Genomic DNA, 13,746 nt, shown 5'->3' with positions numbered 1-13,746 from the left:
GGGGGCTGATGAGGTGGTAAACTGCGGATGATTATTAGTCACAGAGCCCGAATTGGGTTGAACATCACTCGTCAGAGGGCGACTAGGAGGTGTATTTAGAGGCGCAGTAGAGACTGGCATTGGCGGGTATCTCAACGGCGGCATTTGTATAGGAGGGAAGGGAAGGGGAGGAAATTGCGAATGGGCAAAATTGCCCATGAAAGGGAAAGGAGGCGGCGGCAATGAGCCAGCCGGCCCGGACGCTCCTAGTCCAGGGAGATGAGAATTTGCGGTGAAATTCACATCGTTATAGTCGAGCGGATACCGAGCGCCATCCTGTGACTGTTGATATGCAGGCATTTGATTTTGATTGAAGGGAAAATTGTGCGGAAGAGAAGGCGGGAGAGAGTTTGATGTAGAAGGATTTGATGGCCATTGTGGCGTATAATTGGAAGGTTTCCCCAAGGACGTTGGGGTTTGGTAAGACATTGTTCAGTAATCAACTGAATGACTACCTTTAAGCTCAAATGTGAGATATGCTGGAAGATGTGAGTAGCAGAATAGTTGTCGCGACTTTAGGCGTGACACATCATCAAGCTGTGAGGAGCAGAATTCTTCAAAATGCACCTGCCTCAGGAAGGTGAAGTGAGGTCGCGACCTGATAATATTGAAATGATTCTTTATAGAAGAGAAACTGTACACAAGGCATATATTAAACCTTCCAAAGCGAGGCGAAATGTGAGGGAGAGTAAAGCATACGTCGCAGTTAAAACGACAGAAGACTGTAGGAAGCAAGACGTTAGGGGGAGGTGATCGATGTGCAACTCCAAATCCAAAGGAGGTCAAGTTTCGTGCCGTACATTCACCACGTGACGTGGAGATACAGATCGGGACTAGTTCGTGATCGGCATCGGGAGCCTAAGGAACGCAGGATGTAAACAAACATGCGGGCCCAATGTGCATGGAGCAAGTGGTCAGTGACCTACTGTATCCAGGGACCTGCCACTTGCGGCTTTGCTGCAGCTTTGCCAATTACCTCTTTACCTTAAGGTTCTGTCAACCAGCCGGACTTCCCACATGTTCTTTGACTGATTTTAATGCTTTCATTTGTGATTCTCTATAGCACTTATGTTGAGCTTCTCATGGCCTAAACATCTTATTATACGACTCTGACTAAACGCTTGAATGATGACCTATTGATTTAACTACGATATGCTTCCATCACAATTAAACGGCTCGCCAAAGCGTGCGAACCCGTTCAGCCGGGCATCCATATCCCCGTCACCCTCGCCATCTCCTGCGCCCAGAGCTGCACGTCCAAAGTCAGCGCTTATGACACAATCAAGTAAATTCGAAGAGGCGAGAGGTCACTTCCGAAATTCGTCCTCTCTCACACCATCCACCCAAGCCCCATTTGCTCGCATCACTGGTCGTCAAAGGTCTAATTCTTTGCGGAATGATGTCACCTCAGGTACATTCGCACCGGAGTTCATCAAGTCGGAGGAACTTCAACGTGGAGCAGACCAAATCCGGGGACTTGAAGGAGATAATGACTTTTCTGGGAATAAATACGTCTGGCTACGTGATCCTGAAAAGGCGTTCATACGAGGGCTTGTGCTAGAAGAAGGACATAATGGAAAGCTTCTTGTACAGAGTGATGATGGCGAGGTAAGAATACTATCTGTATTAGAATGTCATGGTTGCTTACAGATCATCAGCAACGTGAGGTAGATGTGGATCAAGTTGACAAGGTCAACCCGGCGAAATTCGACAAGGCGGACGATATGGCCGAGCTTACTCACCTGAACGAAGCTTCAGTGGTGCATAACCTCCACACTAGATACCAAGCTGATATGATATATGTTAGTATTGTCTAATCTAAGAATTCCACGGACGGAAAACGCTGACTTATTTATTCCTAGACTTATTCCGGACTTTTCCTTGTCACAGTAAATCCTTATTGCCCGTTACCGATCTACTCCAATGAATATGTGAAAATGTACAAAGGACGGAGCAGAGAGGAAACTCGACCTCATATTTTCGCAATGGCAGACGAGGCGTTTCGAAACCTAGTGGAAGAGGGCGAGAACCAGAGCATTCTTGTAACGTATGTTTATCGACCAATTGGGCGTTGCCTGGATCCATGCTGACATGCAGGCGAAGAGGAGAATCTGGAGCTGGCAAGACAGAGAATACCAAAAAGGTTATTCAATACCTTGCAGCAGTCGCAACATCTGATACGCCACATGCTCGCTCGGGTACCAAGCAATTGTCTATTCTTTCTCAGCAAATATTACGAGCAAACCCAATACTTGAAGCTTTCGGTAATGCTCAGACAGTGAGAAACAATAATTCTTCCCGCTTCGGCAAATTTATTCGAATTGAGTTCACCCGTTCAGGTCAGATCTCTGGAGCATGGATTGACTGGTACCTTCTGGAAAAGTCCCGCGTCGTGAAGCCTAATTCTCAGGAGCGCAATTACCACATCTTTTACCAATTACTGCGGGGTGCAGACCCAGCCTTAAGGGAAAGCTTGCTGCTATCTGGTCTTGGAATTGATGATTTCGCGTATACAAGAGATGGAAACGACAGCATCATCGGAGTATCAGATGATGAAGAGTGGAATTCGTTGCTTGAGGCATTTCATGTTATGGATTTCTCAGAAGATGACCAGATGCATATTCTTCGCACGATCTCGGCTGTTCTTCACCTAGGAAATGTAGCCATTGTCAAGGAGAGTCTGCGCGCCGATCAGGCGGCCTTGGGCCCTGATGCATTGAAAAGCGTGGAAAAGGCCTGTCAGTTGCTGGGGATACCTTCAAAGCCTTTTGTGAAAGGCTTACTTCACCCAAGGGTGAAGGCGGGTCGCGAATGGGTGGAGAAGGTCCAAACGCCAGAACAGGTCCGACTTGCCCTTGATGCTCTTGCAAAGGGAATCTACGAACGCTGTTTCGGAAATCTTGTCAATCGTATCAATCAACGGCTGGATCGCAGCGCCACCACTGGAGATGACAGTTATTTTATCGGCGTCCTTGATATAGCAGGTTTTGAGATATTTCAGAACAATAGTTTTGAACAGCTATGTATCAACTATACTAACGAGAAGCTGCAGCAGTTCTTTAATCACCACATGTTTGTCTTGGAGCAGGAAGAGTACGCGAAGGAGCAGATCGATTGGCAATTTATTGACTTCGGCAAAGATTTGCAGCCGACAATTGATTTGATTGAGCTAACTAACCCAATTGGTATTTTCTCGTGTTTGGACGAGGATTGTGTCATGCCAAAGGCCACTGACAAATCCTTCACGGAAAAGCTACATTCACTCTGGGACCGCAAGTCTCCCAAGTATCGTGCCTCCCGGTTGAGCCAGGGATTCATCCTCACGCACTATGCTTCTGAGGTAGAGTACGATACGAATGGTTGGCTTGAAAAGAACAAAGACCCATTGAATGACAACGTGACCCGCCTGCTCGCAGCTTCGAGGGATAAGCACGTTGCGACCTTATTTTCGGACTGCGGAGACCCAGATGATGAGGCCGATTACCCTAAGAGTCGGGTCAAAAAGGGGCTATTCCGCACAGTTGCTCAGAGGCACAAGGAACAATTGTCAAGTTTGATGTCTTCACTAAACTCGACTCATCCTCATTTCGTTCGATGCATCATTCCCAATCACAAGAAGAGGCCGAAGATGTTCAACGCCCCCCTTGTTCTAGATCAACTACGATGTAATGGTGTATTGGAGGGTATCAGAATTGCTCGCACGGGGTTCCCCAACCGGCTTTCATTTGCTGAGTTCCGTCAGCGATATGAAGTGCTCTGCCGCAATGTGTCCAAAGGATACTTGGATGGACAAAGCATTGCTCAAATGATGTTGGACAAGTTAGGCATGGACCCAACCTGGTACCGCGTCGGCCGAACGAAGGTGTTCTTCCGGGCCGGTGTGCTAGCTGAGTTGGAAGAGAAACGAGACGAACTTATTCGTTCCATCATGACACGTTTTCAGTCAATTGCTCGAGGTTTCGTGCAGCGTCGTATCTCTAACAAACGCCTGTATCGGGCAGAGGCAACTCGGATCATCCAGCACAATTTCGCGGTCTATCTGAAACTGAAAGCAAATCCCTGGTGGAGGTTGTTTTCGCGAATGAAACCCCTGCTTGGTGAGACACGAACGGCTAATGAAGTCAAAAAGAGGGATGAGAAAATTCAACAGCTGGAGACAAAGGCCAAGCAGGACCTTGCAGACCGCCAAAAACTGGACGAAGAAAGGCGCCGCACAGAGATAGAGATCCAAAAGATCCAACAGACCCTGGAGAGTGAAAGAGCTCTAGCTCTGGATAAGGAGGAGATATTCAAGAGACTGCAGATGCGAGAAGTTGAGCTGAGCGAAAAATTAGCTGGTGCGATTGCGGACCAGGAAAGCCTTGAGGACCAATTAGACGAACTGATCGCAGCAAAGAAGAGATGCGATGAGGAGCTCCACACACGGATAACACAACTGGAGCAAGCCGGGGAGATCATACAACGCTTTGAAGCCGAGAAACATGAGATGCAGGCACATCTTGAAGAAATTGACCGTAAATTGTTAGAGGCAGAGCAGACTTCTACCCAGAAAGACTGCAACATCAAAGAACTAGACCAAGAGTTGAAAATGCTACAAAGCCACCTCACCTTGAAAGAACGGAAGGTTCAAGAGCTGGAAGCCAGGCTATTGAAAGTGGATCAAGACCTTGATATTAAGCTAGCTAACACATCCAAAGAGCTGGATCAGTCGAAAAAGCAAGTTAAGGACTTGGTCGACGAAAACCGCTCGATCCGCCAGCAGATTTCCGATCTCTCTGCAACTTCTACAGGATATGAGGAGATGCTCAGACGCAAAGAGAGTGAGATGGCTGTTCTGCGAAACGATGTAAGAAAACATGAAGAGGATAAGCAGCAATTAGAAACCGAGAGAACATCCCTTTCGACTCGCCACGACAACATGCAAGAACGTCTACGAGAGCTCCAAGCAGAGATGGACGCTATGAGATCAGAAAAGGCTCATCTAGAAAGAGAGCTCACTGATGTCAAAAAGCTCCTCGACGAAAAGATGTCTGAGGATGCAGAGGCTGTGGAGAGCCGGAAGCTTTTGGAGCAGCAGATCCATGACCTTAAGGAACAGTTGTTCCAGGCACAAGCGGACCTTAGTCGAGAACGTCAATCAAGGGATGATGTTCAGATGCTTGCGGAGCACAATCTCGCTGAGTTACGCGATAAGTACACATCTCTCAATGATTCAAAGATAATCATTGAAAAGGAGATGTACATCCAGCAAGATACACTCCGCCGTGCCACCGAGGCCCGTCTCGCCGCTGAACAATCACGGAAAGAGCTTCAGACTGAGCTGATCAAGCTACGAGATCGCTTCACTAGCGTGGAAAATGCTCGTCTGAGTGCGGAAGCTGAGATTGAACGAAACATCAAGAACCAGGCCAACGAACGACTGGATAGCGTGCGGAAGGACCTTGATGAGAAGTCGCGTCAAGTAGATGAGATCGAGGCTGAGAGGGGGCGACTTTCAGTCAGGGTGCAAGAGTTAACCAACGCGATCGCTGAATCTGACAACTTCCGCATTCGCCATGACCAACACAAGGAACGGCTAGAGCGCGAGTTGGTAACTCTTAAGGGCCGCCTCACTGCATCGGAAAATGACAACCGGGCGTTGTTAACTAAGATCCAACAGAAGAATCTCGATATTGCTAGATCGAACTCGAAGGCGAGCGAAAACTCACGTCTCCGGGTTACAACTCTCCAAAGAGAGAAGGGAAAACTCGAAGAGGATAGTAAGAAGCTAGCCCGCCAGCTAGGGGATCTTCAACTTTCGATTACATCGCTGGAGAAACAGAAGGAAAAACTTTCGTTGAGCTTGGAAGACTTAAATCATGAAGCAAACAGGGAGCGCAAAGCCTGTAGGAATGCTGAGAAGGCTGCATCCACAGCCAACCTCCAGCTTGCTGAAGCCAATAGGAATCTAGAGACGGAGAGACAGCTGCGGAGCCAAGCTCAAGCAAACACGCGCAAACTTCAAACCTCTCTTGACACTGCAAACAAAGAGATCGAGGACCTTCATCGTCAATTGATGCTGCTTCATAAGGTTGTCGACCCTGCCTCCGATCAGTCTCCAGAAACCTGGGAGGAAGTGCAGCCGGACCTGTCGAAGAAGGTAGACCTGGCTCAGCTACTAGATACCACGCGGACTCAGTTGCAAGTGACTGAAGAGAAGTATAACAGAGCAGAAAGTCAACTTGCAGAAATGCGACGTCGACACGGCGATGAGATGAGGGAGCTAGACGCCCGCTACTCTTCATCCAAGCGTGCTCTACTGGAAGAGATCGACCAAAACCAGGTTGCTGGGAACCGTACACCAACGCATCTGAGAAAAGATTCTGATAACGGGATTGTGAAGAAGTACAATACGCCAACGACGCCTAACCGAAGGTTTAACTTCAATGAAAACGCCAATGACTCAGCCCGATCTGATCGTACAGTGGACACTGTGGGTTATCAAAAACGGATGGACATGGCAGCCGAACTCGAAGAGCTTCAGAATAAACTTCAAATGAGTGAAATGCATAACAAACACCTCCAGAGCCAGGTTCAGCAAGCAAACCCTCTTCGAGACATGCGGCAAGATGAGAGCCCTTCTGCCAGGCGGATGCAACTCTTAGAGCGCGAAAATGGCCGCTTGCATGACCAGCTTGATGATTCTGCCAAGAAGGTTTCTGCACTTGAGCGAAGCATCCACTTGGGTGACCTCTCCTTGCGGGATGTGCAAGCCAAATCGCACGAGGAGCTTTATGACTTGATTAATTCCCAGGAACAATCCAGACGATCGTTGCTCAAGGTGCACAATGAAGCTATTGCTGAGTTTAGCGACATGAAAGCCCAATTGGAAAAGCTCAAGCGATCGAAAGCTACACTGGAAGTTGAACTTCGAGATTCGCGATCTGAAGCCCAAGAGCTGCAGCTCGCTAAAGACCAGGACGCTGCAAGCCGAAACCAGCTGCTCCAAGAGTTCGCCGATTTACAAATTCGGCTAGATGCGGAGACATCGAAGTCTGCCGACCTTGCCGCAAGCCAAAGCCTTTACAAAACTCGTGCTGATGAGTACTTTAGCAAACTTGAGCAAGCAGAGGTTACCGTTCTCAAGGCTACTCGGGCGGAGCAATTTGCTAAAGTGCAAGCCCAGGAGGCGGAGGACACCTGCGCCCGGATAATGTCAGAGCGCAAAGAGATGGACAGCCTTGTGGAAGATTTGCAGCGGCAAACACAAGCTCTGGAAGCAAGAATGGAGGATCAGGCAGCAGAGCTACAAGGTGCACTACAATCTAAGCAGCGTCTCCAAAATGAGCTTGAGGACTATAGGAATCAACGCGCCATCGATATCGAAGATAAGGAGACTTCAATGGAGCAGACGCGACAAAAATACCAAAGGGAATTTTCTACCCTCAATAATGAACTCGAGATGGAGCGGGAGAAGATCCTTAAGGTCCGCGGCGAGAACTCTCGACTTCGAGAAGAGCTCGAGGATCTCCGTAGTAAATGGGACAATGAGGTATTGAATAGCTCGACATGGGCTAAGGAAAAGTCCCGAATGGAGGTCATGCTCCAGGACGTAACAACCTCTCGCGATGAGGCTGTCAACGCTCACAATGAGGCTCAAAGCAGGGTCGTCACACTTTTGTCGCAGGTCAGGGATTTGCGTACCTCAGTCGACGACGTGACTGCAGAGCGAGATATGCTGCTCAAGGAGAAGAAAATGCTCGAAGTCCGTTTGACTGAAGCTGGGGAGAGGTTGGAAGAACTTGCCAAAGGAGAAAGTCCATCAATGCGCAACGCGGCTAGTATGAATCGCGAACTCCTTGAGCTCAAATCTAAGCTTGCCCAGCAAGAAGATGTCTCTGCAGCTGCTGTTGGGAAGATGAGGCGAGCGGATGCTCTTGTGACTGAAATACAAAAGGAGATCACCGCAGAAAGAGAAGCCAACGCCCAGCTCTTCAAGGATAAGGCTACTTTGGAGAAGCAATTGAAAGAGTCACAGCTGCGCTGCGTGGATCTGGAAACAAAGAGCTATTCTTCAGGCAGCCAGGATATAAAATTCCTGCATAAGAGAATCAAAGATGTAGGTTCACCACCCTGTGTTGCTGTGGAATAATGACCGTGTGCTAACGAACTGTGTTTCAGTTGGAGACCCATCTTGAGGAGCAGGAGGCTAAACATAGCTCAGAGCAACGTTCTTCACGGAATGTTGACCGTACTGTCAAAGACCTCCAGTCCCAAATTGAGCGAAGGGAGAGAATCAACGCACAACTCACTGACGACGTCAACAAGGCCCGCGATAAGATCGATCGTTTGCTTCGAAGCATCGAGGAGCTCCAGCACAACGACACAGATACACAACTGCAGGTGCGTCGGGCGGAGCGCGATCTTCGAGAAGAAAAGGAAAAGTCATTGCGACTAGAGCGCGAGTTACAGGGTTGGAGAGCTCTGCGAGTCGAAAGAGGACGCGGACATGTCACTTTCAGTGATGTCGGAAGCAGAAGGGGTAGCAATGGGTTTTCCTCAAGCGACATACCACAGAGGATGCCGAGCAACACCAAAGGCTTTTTATAGAGAATATAATAATCGAGCGGGTTGACCCTGCAGAGCGCAGCCGCAACTGAGGAGTCAGGTTTCTAATATTGGACCTGGGCTATGGATAATGACAATGACGATATGTCTATGCTGCATGGCTACGCGGTGTTTAATGTGAAGAACTAGTTGATCTTTTTGCTTCTTGCCTTTATGTTTTGTCTCATGTTCTGTTCTTTTCCTTTGGTGGCATATGTGTATATGAAGTTTTAAGTGATACAACGATCTGCATTTAACTTGGTTCAATCATTTAACATGTCGAGCAATTTCACAGAAGATTGTTTTCACGAAACTAAAATCTTGTGTAGCCATCATCCCTTAACTTAAGCCCACTGTGGTGAGGAAACACTAGTACATTATTTCTATATTCTCTTGAGGTTCGAAAGATCACAATGCTTTGGATTTTGCTGTTTCTTTGTCTTAGACTTGTATGAAATGCAGCCTGACGTATTTGATTTTGCACCTATAATCTAAGTAACCTAATCGGTCGACTTAACGTATATTAAATCAGTGATGACTCTGAAGGATCGAAGTATGTAGAAAGATGTGACGAGCATAAGGAGGCTAAGTGGCAAGCATAGAAATTAGATATACTATTAGTACCATAACGATTACTCTCCTAGCAGTCAACCACTATGGCGTAAGAGTATTCATAAGGTGGATATTCCCGTCTACATCCCCTAGGTATCACAATGACAGTTTCATCCAGGCACTCTTACGATAAAAAACTTGCAATATAAACAGCAATTCTTGGTATCTGCCAAGTTCAATTTTATTCGCCAAAACCCAATATAATTGGCCGATAACAGATACTTTAGCCGCGCGCCTAAATCACGGCTAGCGCTCGCTTGAACCAAACGTTTCCCGAGCCCACCTAAGCTCGGATCAAGTTACTTTGCCATGACATGAGGGCATATTTCTTCCACCCCAATCTCTTGTCCCCTCCAGACTTGCATTGAGATCGACTCGCGCAGTTATTCACCATGGTAAGCTTCCTATTTCCCCATAACACCAGCAAGCAAGACTCAGCCTCTCCCAATGTGCGCCCATGTAAAGTTCCACCACCCGCTAATCAAGCTTTACCCTATAACAGGCGCGAAACAGCGAAAAAGCCCAGTCGATGCTCTTCCGCTTCCGGGCGCAGCAGGCCGCGGATCTCGGAATCATCGACATGGGTCGCACCCGGCGTCCTAAGGCGATCACGTCGGTGGACTCGATCCCCATGTGTGAAAAATGGCGTGGGCAGGTCCTCAAGGAGATTTCGCGCAAAGTGTCCCGCATTCAAGAGCCGAGTTTGAGCGATTATCAGATCCGGGACCTGAACGATGAGATCAACAAGCTGATGCGCGAGAAGTGGATCTGGGAGATGCAGATTCGGAATCTGGGCGGTCCGAATTATATGCGTGGTTCGGGGCGGGTGTATGATGATGAGGGGAGGGAGATTCCCGGTGGTGGGAAGGGTTATCGATATTTTGGACGCGCTAGGGAGCTACCTGGTGTCAAGGAGATGTTTGAGGCTGCGGCTCGACGTGGTCGTAAGCCTGCGGAAGAGGAGGGGGAAGAGAGTCGCGGTCGCGGTGGGGATATCGCGACGAGGAAGGTCGATGCGAACTATTTCGGCTATGGGCTGGATGAAGACGATGGGACGCTGCTAGCCTATGAGAAGCAGAAGGAGAAGGAGGCCGTTGAGCTTCTGCGTGGGAAGAAGGAAGATGACGTGGAGGACGGATGGGAGCCATTGCCTGGTGACGCTGGTGACGGCGTGGAATGGAGATTGCCGACCTTGGAGGAAGTACAGGAGGAACTTGTTGACCGTCGGAGGAGAAGGCTGTTGGAGAAGATCACTTGAGATGGACGGTGTGCATGGACTGGTGTACGGGCGTCCTCAACATTTTTCTGTTCAAACTTTTATTTCATACGGCGTCATGGGTGTCATTTCACATTGTGTTTATCATACGCGTATATGCTCCACTTTCGGATCCCTGGCTTTCCTTTCACGCATTTGAGGAAAAGCAAAAAGCTCAACTGATGATACCAACAAGATTCATTCTATTGTACAAATGGACATACTTATTCTATTTACAGTTTATGGGGTTGTTTCCTTGCCATTCTTTCGGCCTTGCGCGCTTGGGACATACTAGTTCCCACTTCGTCTTTCGTGCCTTCTTGACGATGACGTTCCTCTGCCTGCAGGTCATCCAGGATGAACTTCCCCAAGCCACCTGCGCGCCATTTTTGGATAAAATGCAATGCCGCAAGGTCAGTGTTCGGGATACCACCCTTAGCAAGGAGTCCGGTATGACGGGCGAAATCGTTTAGAAGAGGCATAATTTCATTTGTTGGCGGGGACCAACGCTCATATACTTGGGTATCATGCAAATTTATATGGTATAACAGATAGTCTGCTAATGTGACGGGGGAGATCACAGAGTCCTTGACGCAACCACAAAGTGCCAGTTTCAGCATCTTTTCTGCATCTGGAACGTATGGCATGAAGACACCGGGCGTGTCCAGCACGTAAACATGAGAGCCGTTCTCTCTCTCGATGATCTTGACGGGAGTTCCGATTTTCCTCGTAATGCCGGGCTGGCCGCCTGTCTGTACAGCCTTGGCTTTGCGGACTCCCTGATTTCGCAGGTTATTGATCAACGTCGATTTTCCGACGTTTGGCATACCGACAACCATAACCCGACAACCCACGAGTTTGTCGGGTCCTTCAGCATCATTTCGTAAATGTTTCAATATAGAACTCACATCCGGTCGGGACGAGGAACTAACAAAGAACACAGCGCTGTTTTTATCGAAATTCTGGACTCTTCTCTCTGCCTATATGAAGGAACAGCAGTATAAGCATAACTATATGTAGCGCGAACCTGGACGTTTTGGAATTTTAACTTTACCTGTTGTTGGGCTGGTGACCCCGATTCTGCACCTAAATCCCTCTTTGTATATACGATTAATCGTCTGGTTTTCCCCAAGGCTTCTTCAAACATGGGATTGATAGATGTAACTGGCACTCTATAATCGCGACACTCCACGACGTAGTCAATGGAAGAGAGCATATTTTGCATCTTTTTCAAACCTGCCCGGTGGTGACCCAGGAAATACGACCTTGGGATGGACGTATAACTGGGGAAGGTCTGTCGAGGAACGAATTTGGCTGCCATCCTACAATAATCTAATAGATTTTATTAGCAATTAAGCAATATGGTTGTATACAGGTTCTTCTTTCACACATTATTGAGGGTCAATTGCGAAACAGAAACCGGCGAAAGAAACAAAGACAGTTTGATATCATTCCCGGCAATATGTCTGAGATGAACGGGCGGTGAGGGAGGCGGTAATGTTGCTACACCATATTTACTTCCTGTAACTTGATTGGCTGCCGAGCTGACTTGAGCAGCATGCCTCAGGTATCTATCAGAGCCTAGAGGGGTAGTGCTCCATACCTGGGCCAAGGTGGCCATCAAATACACTGAATCCACGTAAGATAAGGGTGTTCACCTAGTTGTCCGAGGACACTATCCGGAACCATCCCACTGGTCCACAAGGGTGTGGAGCTGACGTCATTCCACGTTTGCGCTCCACTGGGCTATCACTGCCACAGATGGGAAAAAAAGTATATCTAAACGTAGATGTCACTCCATGTCGTCAAACCTTAACATAGATCTCAATACCTCTGTAGTGAAGTTTTGCATCGTCGAGTTTTAGAACATCAACCTCCTATCGTAATGTCAGATTTCAAGCTAGCCCACCGAGTTGGACATCTTATCGTTCAACCCGCTGACCTCCAACATGATCCTCCGGAAAGTTATCTCTTCATTCAGGATGGACTTATCGTGGCATGCGGGGTGCTATACGCTATGTGCTACTTCTTTTGCATGCTCCGAACATACAGAGACAAGACATATCCAGGAGCTAGCTACGGGGGCATACAATACCTGTAAGTCACAAACTATCATAAATGTGAGAGTATGTATTCTAAAACGTTGCCCTAGCTGCTTGACCATGGCATATGAGATATACTATGCGTTTACCACAACATCTACATGGTTCGAGAAGCTTGCTTTCCTAGTTTGGTTCGAATTCGACCTTGGCTTCACAGCTGTCGCAATTCAGCACGCCCACAGTCCGAACCAAAGAAAGCGGCTTTACCGGAATATGATTTGCGGCGTTTTAGCTGGTGTATTGTTCCTCCGGTTGTTGGCTAAGGTTTATCCCGATGAACGAGAACAGATCACTGCATATTGGACCGGCATCATTCTTCAATTTCCCATTGGTTGGCTGTGCCTGTACAGCCTGTGGAAGAACCATGATACAAGCGGCCATTCCCTTGAAATGTGGTACGTACCCTTGCTAAACATGGCAACGCAAGAGACCTTTCGCTGAGTGATTTAGGATCACTCGATATCTTGGATGCTTCACGGCGTATGGCGTCTTTTTCTGGCGCTATCTAAACGTTCCCCAAAATTGGGCGTATGTGGGGTCAGCTTGGAGTATTTGGACCATTATATTGACTCTCATTCCGGAGACCCTTTACCCATTCGTCTATGTCTGGGTCTTCAACACAAGAAAGGCCAAACCGGAGTAAGGATCTGTTATACATTGATGTTGCTCAAGTTTTTTGTGTGAAATGTAACATCAGCTTCAAGAGTATATAACTCCGACTCCGTACAGAGAACCCATCTCATGATATATGTATATAGAATGGTTTGGTGTAACCTCGGTGCAAATTTCGACTCGTAACTAGAGTCAATACTCTGGTGCATTTCTCTACCCAATCTTCAGAATGGCACATTCATGATTCGACAAATTGGCAGAACTTTTAGTATGTGGATTAACCATCTGTAACAACTCTCAAGAGCAACTTTAGCAGTTATGTAGGACTAAGGAGTCTAGGTTGTCTAAGATCTTTGCTTCCCGGAGTAGATACTGTGTACTTCTTATGCTGTGCCTTGTGCGTGATAATTCATCGGCGACTGCTGCAAGGCATAACATTTATGCACATATGGTTGGGATACTTTTTTCAGTACCAAGAGAGGAGTACAAGTGCTGTTCGGAAAAAGTTCGTTGCCTAGGGTGAAGTTACTGAGACAGCTC

At 47.7% G+C, this 13,746-nt stretch overlaps 2 protein-coding genes across 2 annotated transcripts; one reads left to right on the top strand and one right to left on the bottom strand.

Annotated features, from left to right (window-relative positions):
* Positions 1-9,629: 9,629 nt before the first annotated feature.
* On the top strand, positions 9,630-10,495 carry BDV38DRAFT_271646 (pre-mRNA-splicing factor ISY1; the record flags this gene model as incomplete). Its single annotated transcript, XM_032057355.1, has 2 exons — positions 9,630-9,632; positions 9,740-10,495. 2 exons carry the CDS (start codon positions 9,630-9,632, stop codon positions 10,493-10,495), a joined length of 759 nt encoding a protein of 252 aa, XP_031913107.1.
* Positions 10,496-10,725: 230 nt separating this feature from the next.
* BDV38DRAFT_271645 (putative GTPase MTG1) lies at positions 10,726-12,975 on the bottom strand (the record flags this gene model as incomplete). Its single annotated transcript, XM_032057354.1, has 3 exons — positions 10,726-11,472; positions 11,547-11,824; positions 12,900-12,975. 3 exons carry the CDS (start codon positions 12,973-12,975, stop codon positions 10,726-10,728), a joined length of 1,101 nt encoding a protein of 366 aa, XP_031913106.1.
* Positions 12,976-13,746: the final 771 nt, after the last annotated feature.

This window comes from Aspergillus pseudotamarii (assembly GCF_009193445.1).
Source record: "Aspergillus pseudotamarii strain CBS 117625 unplaced genomic scaffold BDV38scaffold_30, whole genome shotgun sequence".
Classification (NCBI taxonomy): Eukaryota; Fungi; Ascomycota; class Eurotiomycetes; order Eurotiales; family Aspergillaceae; genus Aspergillus; species Aspergillus pseudotamarii.
The sequence above is the reverse complement of the archived record's forward strand: the minus strand, read 5'-3'. Positions and strand labels throughout refer to the sequence as shown.